The sequence below is a fragment of the Sarcophilus harrisii genome, chromosome 1 (genome assembly GCF_902635505.1).
Source record: "Sarcophilus harrisii chromosome 1, mSarHar1.11, whole genome shotgun sequence".
In the NCBI taxonomy this organism is placed as follows: domain Eukaryota; kingdom Metazoa; phylum Chordata; class Mammalia; order Dasyuromorphia; family Dasyuridae; genus Sarcophilus; species Sarcophilus harrisii.
In genome coordinates, this window is record NC_045426.1 from 424,781,527 (window position 1) to 424,795,799 (window position 14,273).

Below are 14,273 nucleotides of genomic sequence, written 5' to 3' on the forward strand. Positions count from 1 at the left end.
ACACACATATCATATAAAAGAAATATATTTTACATATTTCATACATTTCTAGTAGTTGCTTTCACTAGCAAGGACATACATATTTGGATAAAACTTTTTGGAGAAAAATGTTTTAGGAATGTATCTCATAATGGTTATTAAGCCAAAAACAACAGACTCACTGATAAGCACACATAAAAAAGGATCATTTGCATTAAAAGGTTCTCTGGAGTCACAAATGTTAAAGAAAATCATAGGCCTAAAAAATCCCAAGCACCCTATTTAGAGTGACAACTCTATTTGTGATAGCCCCACTGTTAGAAAAGCAAGACCTCAGACATACCTCCACTGTAATGTACCTATAGAACTATTCCAAAGTCCAACATGAAAACAGAAGCAGGACTAGGCTTTGAGATTGGCTGGAATAGAAAATGGAATGATGGAGGTGGGGAGACCCAAACTTTGTATTATATAAATGTTTGTGTTCTCTAAATTTCTAAATCTTTTTTTAAGTCCTTATCTTCAACTCTTGCCTACTAGGATTTGGTAGAACAGATGAAACTTCTGCATATCTTGGAGAGGCAGAGGCATATGAGAAGAGAGCTAAGGATGAGCCAAAGAGCAATAGGGGGTAATTCTTTAAAGGCCACGATATTCAATTTTTTTTTGAGGGGTTCAATGACTTTAATAGTGTTGTAAGTCCCAGGGAAGAAACTCCTCTATCACTGTAGTAAGATCTGTACTGCAACTTGTTTTAGAATAGTGGTTCTTAAAATATAATTTCTAAACAACTGGGAATCCCTAAAACCTTTTCAAAGGTTTCCATGAGGTCAAAACTATTTCCATAATAATAACTGATTTTTTTGTACTGGTTTCTAATTTAGTAAATATCAATAGATATAAACATCATGAACAAAATGTTCTTGGGGAGGAGAGGGAAAAGAGATAGAAAAAGGTTGTTAATAAAATCAAGAGTATAAAGGGGTCCTGAAACCAAAAAGTGTCTTAAAAGAACTGTCTGGGGCAGTGAAAAGGATAAATAACTTCTCCAGGATCATACAAACATTATATGTCAGAAGAAAAACTTAAACCCAGGTCTTTGACTCTAAAAGTTATCTCTTTCTCATGAAGTACTTAATATTTATGAATTTCAGAAAATGAAAAGGGCCCTTTCTCCCCATAAAAATTTATAAAATATCTTGCAGAAATAAAGTTGTGTTTCTATATTTAAATATAAAGACTTTTTAAAGTAAAATAATCTTAAAAAGCTCCATTTAGAACTATTACTCAAAATTCTCAAATAGGAGTAAACTTTGAAATATCCCCACCATATATGGTACAAATGCTATATTATGTATATTGAAATGCAATTCTTTTTAAACTTAAACTAATTGATAAGCATCAATGATAAATGCAAAGGACAGCCACCAAGGGGTGGCACCATAGACTGAGTACCAGGCCTGGATTCAAGAATACTTCTCTTCCTAAATTCAAATCTGGCTTCAGACCCTTCCTGGCTCTGTGACCCTGAGCAAGTCACTCACTTAACCCTGTTTACTTCAGTTTCCTCGTCTATAAAATGAAATGGAGGAAGAAATGGCAAAGAACTCCAGTATCTTTGCTAAAAAAAACAAAATCCAGAAAAAAAAAAATTCCAAAATGGAATTACAAAGGATCGGACACAGCTGAAATAAGTGAACAACAATTTATCATCAATAGTATTTGTATATATGATATGCTACTACACTGTTAATCAATTAAAATAGCTCTTCAGTTGTAGCTAATTTTTTGTGTTTTTTTTTCCCCCAAACTAAGCATTTTTATATTTTCAAGTCATCAGAATAAGGCTTAAAAAAAAAAAAAAAGGCAGGTAACACTTTGCCATTCATAATTGCTTATCCATATTTCCCTAACAACCGGGAGGATGGAAGTTGATGATAACTGAAAAGAAAAAAAAAATCATTTAAAGATATCTCACCTGCTATAAATTAAATCTAAGTTTGAAGATACTTGATTCAAGACAAACTAGATAATAGACACAGACTTTTTCTTGTAATTTTGATGTGTGATAGTAGGAACTAAGGCAATCAGCAGGAGAGATGCTTTTTTAGCTTCACTAAGGATAGAAAAGACTGAACTGTCAAAACTTGCTTATTTTACTTCATTAAATTAATTACAAAGAAGACAATTTATGAGACAAAGTACCTGGAAACAGAACTAATGGAGAAAAAATAGAAAAGGACAATCACTCACCTAGTTAGAAATTCAACAACTGCATCACCCAGGAATTCCAAACGTTCATTGTGGTTAATCCTGTACAGAGAGGATCATTTAAAGTAGCATGTATGTGCACATCTATGTAAAAGTGTATATGTATAAGATGAACATTTAAAGAAAAGAAACATCGGGTTTAGTTCTTAAATTAAAAAATACTCTTACTTGACTATTTCTCAAAGACGCAATACCATTCATTAATCCATTATTCTCAGCACTGAGGCCTAAAACACACTTCTTTTTGAAGATGGCATTAGGAATATAGTAACAGTATTTTGGTGTAGTGATGGTTTAATTTCATCTTCTGAATACCTGAAACTTAAACTGTTTTCCTTACTTTTAAGCATCCTTAGGAAATAGGACTTAAAGACTTTATCAACTTAAAACAGATGATATGGCACAATGGAAAGAAGATTTTTCTTGTATAGTCTAAGGCTATGAATTCATACCTTTACAACCTGTGCAACAGTAAACAAGTCATTTTATCTCCCTAGGTCTTTATAAAATGAGAAGTTGGCTTAGATGATCTGTAAGGTACCTTTCAACTCTAAATTTAAGATTCTGTGATTCAACTGAAAGTAAATCTAAGTGACTATAAAGATATACTTTGATCCATTAGATGTGCTAAGAATGACTATGACCATGTCTTCAGAATGTTTGTGGCAGTCATTTTCCACTTAAATACATTCCTGGAAACATAAAGTAGACCATTTTTCCATGCATGAAAATAATGCTAGCCATAGAATGGCTCCTTGATAAGGAGCTGATCGCAAATGAAACATAGAAATGACCAACAATGTGATATTAGAAAATACTTGTTATACTATAAAACATTGTAATAATTTAATAATAAAATTTATTTTAAAGTTCTATTAAATGGGTACAAATATATTATCTATGTTAAACAAGAAACTTGATCACTATTTAGTATGTGTACAAAGTATATTAAAGATCCTAATTCTACCACATCATATATTTGACTAAAAAAAAAAAAGCAATAGTAGCTAGACTTAGGATTTTTGAGGGCAGGAACAATTTCATTTTTCCTTTATAATACCAGCATTTAGCACAGTCCCTGACACAAAACAGACTCTTATGTGCTTATTAACTGCTTATATTTCAGAAATACTTTATAGGCTACAAAGTAAAAGGAATAGGGAAGCTATTATTCTTATTTTATAGGTGAGAAAACTAAAATCCAAAGAGATCAAAAGGATGATTCCAAGATCAGAAAGTTAGGAAATGGAAGCACTAGGAGGTAACATAGGACTTACCTAGTGCTCTTTTTACTTCAACAGGACAACTTTATAAATAATATGCCATGAAATTAATTTCACTGTCAATAATTCTGCTTTTCTACTTAGAATTTGGATGTGTTTGAGGAATAATTTAGAATACTCTGCTCTTCAAAGGCAGTGTGGAATCTGGCCTCGGAATCATCTGTGTGACCTTCAGCAAGTTACTAAACAGCTCAGAGATTCAATTTCTTTATTTCTATAAGGAGGAAGTGAAATTATAAAAGGCTATTAAAGTCCCTTCCAGTCCACATCTAGGATCCCATAGAATCTAAACTTACTTTCCTGTGCATAAATTTCCTTATATTAAGAAATATCTAGAAATTACCACTGATTTTGATTGTTCCACTTAGAATTAGGAAATGCCTTCCCCCTTTAAATTAGTTGATGACACTAATAAATGTGCCTACGTTCTGAAACAGTGAAAGATAAAAGATGGGATATAGAAAATTGTTTATTAAAGTAGTTTCTTAGTTATAATTCTAATTTTTCGGGCTCTCTAGTCTTTGCGGATGAATTAGACAGATAGTGAAAAAATCTTAAGATTGACTGCAGCCCCTTGCTGTGTGCCCTCATCTAACTTACTAGGCTCCTGAAAAGCCTAGATTGCTAACAGTGGAAGTAGGCTAAGGCTTCAGAAGCTGCCTATTTAAAAGGTGGCAGTTCATAGGAAATCTACAAGGAAGTCTGCTCATTTAAAGTTCAGCTCCTGTTACCATAAACTTGGCTGGCCCCTGCCTTAACATCCCTCTTCAATCTCCCTGCCTTGACCCATCTTTTTTGAGTATGTATGACTGCCTGCTCTTTCTGCTGCCTGTTTGACTACACTTCAAAGAAGAGTTAAGTCTGACATCTTTCCCAGATCCAAATCTATCTTCACTCTGACTTAATTATAAACTCCTATAGGTCAGAAATTATGTTTTATATCTCTTTTGTACTCTCCACACTAGCTAAGACTACAAATACTTATAAGCCTTCAATCACTATTTGTTGAATGAATGGAAACTCAAGGTGACTAGTAAATATAGGGATAATAGTTCTTTTTCTCTCTTACTCCACATTTTTTATATGTAGTAAAACTCATCACTCCCAATTTTTTAATTTAAGGAAAAATTATTTTAACAGGAAAAATTAGTTAAACCTTATTCTGATGGTTTTAAGTAAGGCCTTGTTTTAGAACATTTTAAGTTAGTCTAAGAAGATACCTAAAAATGTCTTGGGGGGAGTCTCAAAATTTATAAAAATGCCTTAGAAACATCTTATCAGAAATTCTTCAGTTGCTTACAATCTGTTTTTATTCTATTAGATAAAACAGAACCGACATGTTCGAAGGTAGAATGGAAAGACTACTGGTTGAAATCATATATCTGATACTGTGACTTTGAGCAAGTCACAATCTCCTTAGAACTCAGTTTTTCACCTATAAATTGAGGAACTGGACTAAATGGTTTTTGAGGTTCTATTTAATTTTAGATCTTATAGACCTATGATTAAATACTGTGTTACCATGAAAAATAAACCAAAAAAGAGTAATGCAAACATTTAAAAAGGCAATAAAGAAAAATGGCAGCCCATAAAACTATCTAAATGATTACACTAAAATCTAAAAAGACTGACTTATTATAAAACGAAAGGAATGGTACTTTTTTTTTTTTTTTTTAAAGAAAGGAAAATGCTGTTTTATAAAAAACTAACAAAATGTTAATACTCCAAATTATAGGGAGAAAGGGTTTAGAAATCAAGAAAAAGAGTAGTACTTTAATCACTTTTTGATTATCATGTAATTTTATTCAACAAGTCACAAAATCCCCTAGAGAATAAAAGTAACTTGGAACTACACAATACTTTGAATAAAACTGTAGTGAATGAGACTTATTGTGATCTGTTTTTGTAAAATTCGGGAGTGAGATTTTATACAGGATTTTAACTATAAATATAGATTAATAAAGTCAGTGCTACTGAAATACAATCAGTATTCTCAGTTGTATTATATTTTAGTAAATGTGAAAACTGCCAGGGATCAAGAATTTTTCCCTTTATTAGAATTCGTTTTACTGTATCATTGTTACAGCTAAACTTACAAATACATAACAGTAGTGAATAAGTTATCTCAAACTTTATAATTCTGTTCAACAAGTTTTAAACTTAGATTTGTTTTTTAAATTAACTTTTGGAATTCTTAATCTTTGTTTGAAAATGTGCTGATATTTCCTCTGCTCTCCCATCTCACATCCACAGCTAATAATTTTTAAAATCACTTCCTTGCAATGTTCTAATAAGTTTCTGTTGACAAGTTCACATATTTCTCATAGTAAACAAACTATTATGTTTTGAAAAATCGGGTTAACATAGAAGATATTAAGACAGGTAATGTTAACAGTAACATTTACAGGGTCACTGTGCTATTTGCCAAAGAATGGAATTTAGTATTAAGGTCAATCTACTTTAGAACTTATTCGTGGATATTTAAAATACTGAAACACAGAAACCAAATAAGAGATTCAGAGTTGTAAGGGACTTTAGAGATCATCTACTTCAACTTTCTATGCAATGCAACAATTCTTTCATTGTTCTTAACAAATAAGTACACAGAAATCATCTCTATAAAGTGATACACCCTCTCCCCTATAATAATTCTGAGCAATGAGTTAATTACTTATTAGCTCAGTCACTGTCTGTCTTATGAACATATATTTTAATCTGCCTAAATTTTATAAATTGTTTCCTTAATGTGTTTAAAAAAAAAAAGCACACATTCAATGGGCATCGACATCATCATCCTTTTTGGAAAAAAAATATATAGCTAAATTATATTAATGAATAGCTAATTTCTTCATATCACTCCCATTAGATACTCTCAACATTATCATTGACTGAGTCAGTCAATACAAAATAGAACAAATATATGCACTGTTGCTTTTGTACATCATCTTTCCAAAGGTCTTACTGGTATGTAGATTACTTTTATGATTAAATTTTTTAAAGCCCCAAGAGACTTTTTTTAGAATGAATTTTCATCTTAATTTACAAGTTAAAAATAAAAATTCAACTGAGGAAGATGTGGTTAGCTTCCCTCAATAGGCTTTAAAATTGGTGGGTAGGATCATTATTTGGTAGATGAAATTCTAGATTATACATTGGAGAATTGATTTATGCTATCCCAACAGCTAATCAGACCGACCACTGTAAATCTTTAAAGTCCTCAACATTTTTTTAAAAATTCTTTGGGATCTCAAATGAGATTCAAAAACTAGAGTTGATATAGTCAAAACATTTAGATTATTATCATTCCCCTCACTCACCTGGTTTTTCCTATTCTTAATCAATAATGTTATTTTGGAGTGTTACCATGAAATTAAATACCAACTAAAACTTTTCTTGCTTTACCAGTATAAAGGAAAAAACTCTCATAGCAAGGGCCTTCCCTTTTTTTCATAAGTGTCAGTACATAGTAGTACTCTATTTATAATTTTACAACATTTACTTTAAGACCTCTGAATACCTTCTATGCTATTTAATCCAATTTTATAATAGGATATTCAGTAATAAAAAGGAGAAAGAGTAAATTATTTAAAGAGAATTCATCATTACTGAAAATAATACAGTAGGTAACCAACCGCCTCAAGACTCTTAACACCCATCAGACTTCCTCTGAATGAAGAATACACTGTGGAGTGTACTTCCAATGTGGCTTTGCTGTGGACTGCTGAGGAACAGCAGAAGACAGACCAGCCGGGTACTTAGCCATTGAACTGAAGGTCTTTCTGAGGAAAGGCTTTGAGCTAAATCCTGCAAATAATAGCAATGGCCACAAACCAAAGAATAGTTAGAAAAGACTACTTGTTGTCTTGGATGTATCACCTTTAAATGAAAAGAAATGATAAAGTAATAATCTTTGGATTACAGAACTTATACTGCATGCAGCTGTAACTGTTTGCTTTGAAGATATGAGAAACACGAAGAACCTGACATTTGTGCAATGCTAGAAAAGGTATAGCTGAAAAAGCAAGTTAGATTTGGGAAACATAAAAAAGCATTAAATGAGCACCAATTGCATGCATGTCACTGTGGTAATTGCTTAGCAAATTTTTAATATTATTAAATTATCAGTAACTAAAACATAAACTGGTCACATAGAGGTTTTTGATCATAACGAGTTTGAAAGAATCATGGCTCACAATGTCCCAGCGAGTAGGAATAAGGACTCTGTAATTGGATAATAATTTTCTTATCTCAAATATTCTGTTACATACAGTAGGAAGTTGTTTGAAAACTGTTAATTTCAAGCTTCGAAGGGAGGTTTTAGTTTATTGTATACCTCTGGAAAATGGGAGACCAGGACAAGCCAAGTACAGAACAATGCAACACATGAGGAAAAAAGGGACAGAGGGTGGGAGGAAGAAATCACATTACCTAGTAACTAGATTGTTACTGCACTTTGCCAGCTGAAGCACTTATCATCCTAGCTGTGTAAATGTCCCTTTGTCTCACCCCAACTTTCTTTTTGTCCATGCAATCATTCTTAGATTTCTATAAGCACTTCTCTTAAATTAACCATTCTCTATAGCATTTGCTGAATACTTTTGGAAAACACATAAACACACACACACATACACATACACACGCACACACGCACACACATGAAAGAAAGAAGAGAGTTGTCTAAGTCAATTTTCCTCTCCTTTCCCTCAAAAAAACAAACAAACAAAAAAACAAAAAAAACAAAACAAAAAACACATTGTCCTTCATTTACAAATATGATACACTGTACTACTGAGCTCCTCACGGGATATCATTTTCCAGTGGTGGTGACAGATTTGCGCTGATCCATCCATACTCTCCTCACCTGATCTTCCTTGCACTCAAGGGCACACATTTGTGAGACGGCTTGCTGGAGTTCGGGTTCAGTCTGTGGCTGTGGAACAGAATGATTCTAACTGGCCCCCATAGGTATTGAATGAATGACCTTAGTTGGCCTCATTAGTATGTGTTCTAACCAACTGAGCTAATCAGCCACATACCACATAACCTGAATCCATATAGTATTCCACAACATTAGAGAAGGGAGACAGATGCTTACAAAGATAGCTATTACATATGTGACTGGAGCTGAAGATCCAAAGTGAAAGAAAACAACTGGGGGAAGGGAGTGTGGAAGAGGGGAATCAAATTTTACAAGGAAAAAAAGTTATACTAAGCTAAAATGTTATTTGTTTTCTTATATTCCAAGAAAGAAAAACAATAAAGAAAATATTTATATTGATAAAATAGTGCTTTTTGTAGGTGTTTTAAGAGTACTCTGTAAAAAAAGCTAGACTAACTCTTCAGAGTACTCTTCTAGAAAGTACATATAGAAAAGCATCTTTTAAAATAATACAAGCAGGAAACCAAAAAAACAAGGTTTTTGTTTTGTTTAGTTTTGTTTTACCTGGAAGGAGTAGGGTCATCTTGACCAAGGCGTGACATGATATTTATTAAGGTGTTAATTCCTATTTTCAAAATAAAGAACAGAGAAAATACAAACACACATGCAAACACTGTTTGAGAAACAAACAAAAAAATTTCCACCATCTATTTTGTGCCAACTTAATTTTATGATGCTTCATAGTTCTAAAACTTGATAAGTTTATGAATAAATGAATACAGTGGTTTACACTTAATTCTTTGTAAAATAGAAATAAAGATCTCTCCAAAAGAAAGAACAATTCAATGAAATTCATTTGTGAGAGGAATCATAAAAAAAAAAAAAAAAAGCCCTTATTACAATACTTGTTCCAAAAGAATGTTATTATTTTATGAGGAACCAAAGACACTAAAAATGATTTAAAAAAAAATTACAAAGTAGAACACTGCAGCCCGAGTTATAATAATCCAAGGCCTCTACCCTTTCCAAGATCTTTGAAATAACAATAGAGAGTAAAGATTGAAATAATAAACAGTAGAAGAATGAACAACTTGAAAATAATCCAAGCAAACCTTTTTTCCTCATGTGCATGTGATGGACTTTTCTGTCTCCATATTTAGGTTGACGTATCCCACAATTGGATAAAGAGTTACGAGCATGATCAGGATTCATTCCAAAGTTTAGGTGATGACTGGGATGAGTCATTGCTAGCTAAAATTTAGATTAAACAAATTTAATTTTATAGTCTCAGAACCACTTGTCTATCCTTCCAATTCTTCCCCCCTGAAGAGTAAAAGGATTCTTGGCATAGTTATAACTGCTTTTTCACACTACAAACCCTGACATTTCTATTTCTTTTACCCAATCCAAATTTGCACATATTTATCAGAGTACACAGAGGGAAATTTTACAGTAAGACACAGCAGTTCATCTATTTGGCATGATTTCAGGGATAATATGAAGAACTTTCCTTTTTGAAAAACACCTCTATCCAACTTACCTGAAATTCTAAAATTATAAATTAATTCTTTAATGAGTCATATATATTCATATGGTACTTTATAGGTTTATAAAATACCTTCTGCAAAAAACCTTGGCGAGTTAGCAGTATGTTATTTCCATTTTACAGATAAGGACACCAAACGTAAATTTACTTGCCCATATTCACAGTTAGAAAATGTCAGGGCCAGCATTGAAACCCAGACATTGGCTTGAAGTCCAGGAATCTTTTAATTACAGAGAGCTTTCTTTTAAATGCCAAATGCCTCTAAGTGATAACATTAAGATTTTCCAGTCAGTCTTTATACCTTAGGAAGAATGACTTTCAGATCTTTTCAAGACAGCGGGAACAACAACACTAAGTAAAAGGGATAATAAATGACAAAAAGAATGATTGGGATCAAACACGGATGAACATCAATTATTTAACACTACTGCCTTCAATGGATTCTAGCTAGGAGAGAAAGTGTTGTACAGTATCAAAAAGTATAAGACATAAAGACAGAAAAAGAGTCAAGACTCGAAAGCAACGGTTATAAGCCATTTTTTTTCTTTCATGGACTACTTTACTAACCTGGCAAAGACTATACACTTCAGAGAATAATATTTTTCAATAACTGAAATAATGCTAAATTTCAATTAAGAGGAGATAAAAAAAATTACAGTACAAATGTATTCCCACTAAAGTTTATAAAGTACCTGAAATCTTAACCTTAGGCTAAGAAACTCTGTTCTAAAGAGATATTCTACCACATGAGAATATATATTATATTCATGAAATGAGAAATACCTTATCTTCTAGATAAGGATCAAAAGAAATGGTTTTTTACCTGTAGCAGACAACGATCTTGGAAAGTATATCCTATCAACTTGTCAAGATGCATCAAGCATTGGTGATAACGAATGTGATGAGTCAAAACTGGAAGCATCATTGCATGCTAGGAAAAACACATAAGATTTTAAAAATGCAATTAGTATAATTTGGTAAAAGGAAAAATTTTCTTACCAAGAACTTTGAATAGAGGGGAGAAAAGAATCAATTAAAGAGAACTTATAGGTGATCACCACCAGAGAAAACACCTATGTTTCAAACTCTAACACACAGTAATTACACTTAACAATTTCAATGATAATTTTTTTTTCAAGTATTCAAAAGAAAAATAATTCTATAGGGTAGGAAGAGACATAAAAGATGGAATGAACAATAGAAGAGAAGGATTGGAACAAGGGGAATAAAAGGTTTAGGGAAAGTAGGGTTGCAATTTACCCTACAAAGTAGATGCTGTTACAAAACACTTCCATAGGGAAAAAAGCCTTTTTCTGAAGATGAGAACAGGTATCCTAGGGTAAATTTAGTTTAGGGAACAAGGGTGGAGTTTTACATTGAGAAGTCACTATCTTTGCGAATGGTATGACTCCAGGGACATCATGGAGTAAGTGTGAATGAGTCCCTAGGGGCTGCTGCATCCAGCTATTGGGAAGAAGGGAATGCAGAACGAGAAATGGAATAACATGGCCATTGGGAAGGAGGTCATAATAAGGTAAGGGAAAGGAGGTGAAAGGAGGACATCTTGGCAATAGGATTTGGGACACAAGGTAACTCCTACCACATAGCACTATCTCCACTCAACTTTGATTCTCTCATAAAAACTCATTTCTCTCATTAATTTTCAATCTTTTCCAACCTATCAGTTCCTTCCTTACTGTTTTCAAGCACAGCTTCATATATTAAAACAAAATAAAACCACAAAAAAATCTTCACTAGATCCTACTCTCCCTTTAAGCTACTGTCCTATATATCTCTTCACTTTCTCAGCCAGATCCCTAGAGAAAGCTGTTTATATTTCCTCTCCTCCTGCATGTATATATATCTATATCTATATCTATCTATATATAGATATATATATTTTGGTGCAGCAATTGGAATTAAATGACTTGTCCAGGGGAACACATTTTGTAAGTGTTAAGGCAGGATTTGAATTCAGGTCCTTTTGATTTCAGGGCCAGTGTTCTATCCACTGTTCCATCTAGCTGTCCCTACAATATTAAATATTAATAAATTACTATAAGTATAGAAAGGTGAGCTAGGTGGTGTAATGGATAAGAATACAGAGCCTGGAGTCTAGAAAATTCATCTTTCTGAGATATTTACTATCTATGTGACTCTGGGCAAGTCACTTAATCCTGTTTGCCTCAATTTCCTTATTTATAAAATGAGAAGATAATAGCAAGCTAGTAACTTTGCAAAGAAAATCCCAAAGTCATAAAGAGTTAGACATGATTGAAAACAACTGAACAACCAAGTACAGAGACAGAGCATCTATTGACATAATAGTAACTATGATTCTCTCCTATGTGTCCTAAGCCTCTAGAATTATCTCACTTCTGTGAATAAGAAAACCATTAATAAGGCTCTATACCTGAATGACAACCAAGTAGTTCTTTCTAGAATGTATCATCTTTATGCAAATTTCATGTGGTTGGATAGCTGAGTATTTTTGAGGATTTGCAGGCTATTTTTTGTGGTAGCTATTTTTAAACCACAGAACAGTACTTCTTTTTTGGGGGGAAGGGGAGAGGGAGGGAAGGAAGAAAGGAATTTACACATGATAAATCTATGTATTTCCTGACTTTCATTTGTACACAAGAATTATTTCCCAACAGTACTAAATGGCATACTTACTCTATTCCTTATATGTATCACAAGAATGAAGAACAAGACAGTTCTTAAGAGTTGTCTCTTAGGAACTGTTCTGAGAGTTCTGAACCGAGTTTTGCAGTTGGAAAAACTATCATAAAATGTTTACTGGATTTGGCCATCAATAATAAATATCTTTTTAGGATTTAAAATGAGGTTAGTGGTATCCTAGTCATTCAATCAATATTTAATGAATTCTTTCTTTGTGTCAACAATGAATCAGAGGATTTAAAAAGACAGGCATAATCCAAGCAAAGCTTTATAGAAGCCAATAATAATCTGCTGATTCAAGAAACTACATTATTTGAAAATAAACCAGAACATTTAAAGGAAATGCCTGAGCTTATCTATTGAAAGATATTTCTCTCTAAGCAGAATTACTTCTATAATTATGAAATGTTATATTATCAAAACCAAAATTATTAGAATGTAGGCTTTTCTTTATAAAAACATAGAATTTTTAATAACAATGGGAAATGTAAAAAGAAAGGTTCTTTTAAAAGGTTAACAAAAATGATAAGCCTTTAACTTAACAAGAAAAAAAGATGAATCTATAACCAACCGAGGAAAGTAAAAGGAAAACAAAATATACAAATAGTAATAAATGCCTATATTTCATAAAACATAATAAAAATTTAACTAAGTACTCTTAATTTCTTTCTTTTATTAGGGGGAAGAGGAAGGTAATAGTCCTAAAATCCAAACCAAGAAAAAAGATAAAATATTTTATCAATAGTGAATGTTGATGCTAAAATTTTAAATCAGATTTTAGCACAAAAACAACAGAAATTGAGCAATGCATCAAAAAAAAAAAATATGATCATCAAATTAGATTAATAGCAAGGATGTAAGGATAGTTACAATTTATTGATATTAGATGTTAAAACTACATAATTATATAAATGGACTCAAGAAAGTATTAAATATACACACAGAACAGACACAATACAATCTCAAAGAAAATGACATTAGGAACTGGATGAATGAGAAGGCCTCCTGAAAAAAGTGGCCTTTGAGCATAGCTTTGAAAGAAGATAGGACAATTAAAAAGCAATGGGGAAGGGAAAAATTGCTAACAAGAAGGCCCAGAGACAGGGACAGTGTGTTGTGCTGGAGGAAGTACAAGTAAGTTGGTAGAGAGTTTGTGGAGGAAAATAAGGTTTAAAGCTGAAATGATAGATGGGGGATAAAAAGATGACTTTATATACTTTCATATACTTATTCCTAGAGGTAATGAAGAGGATTAGACTCACTAAGAAAAGATGGGGTGACAAAACATCTTACTTTTAGAAAAATCCTCTTTGCAGGTGGGAGAAGGATGAACTAGAATGAGGAGAGACTTGAGGGTAAGCCTGAGGTTGAGGAGAACACTGAGAAAACAAGTATAGTAGTGTTCTGATCCAGGGTGATGGGTATAAGTAAAGAGAAAGGAAATGTCTAGGAGCAGCTAGGTGGCACAGTGAGTAAAGCACCAGCCTTGAAGTCAGGAGGACCTGAGTTCAAATCTGGCCTCAGACACTTAACCCTAGCTGTGTGACCCTGGGCAAGGTAGTAGGCCTTCTCATTCATCCCAAAAAAAAAAAAAAGAATGTCTAATAGAGACCTGGGGAAGGTGGAAATGAAA

The 14,273-nt window shown here is 32.7% G+C and overlaps 1 protein-coding gene across 12 annotated transcripts in view; it reads right to left on the minus strand.

Moving 5' to 3' along the window:
• DROSHA (drosha ribonuclease III) overlaps nt 1-14,273 on the minus strand; it is a 109,796-nt gene that overhangs the window by 35,852 nt on the left and 59,671 nt on the right. For 9 of the 12 annotated variants that reach the window (XR_004230910.1, XM_031946148.1, XM_031946147.1 and 6 more), the window contains 5 exons: nt 10,782-10,889; nt 9,525-9,663; nt 8,977-9,037; nt 8,395-8,463; nt 2,233-2,292 (listed from right to left, as the gene is read on the minus strand). Coding sequence is in view for 11 of the 12 variants with exons in the window: in XM_031946148.1 (XP_031802008.1) it covers nt 2,233-2,292; nt 8,395-8,463; nt 8,977-9,037; nt 9,525-9,663; nt 10,782-10,889 (437 nt within the window). In the remaining variant the exon portion in view is untranslated. The remainder of the gene's footprint in view (nt 1-2,232; nt 2,293-8,394; nt 8,464-8,976; nt 9,038-9,524; nt 9,664-10,781; nt 10,890-14,273) is intronic. The other 3 variants (XM_031946149.1, XM_031946150.1, XM_031946151.1) reach the window with 1 other exon arrangement.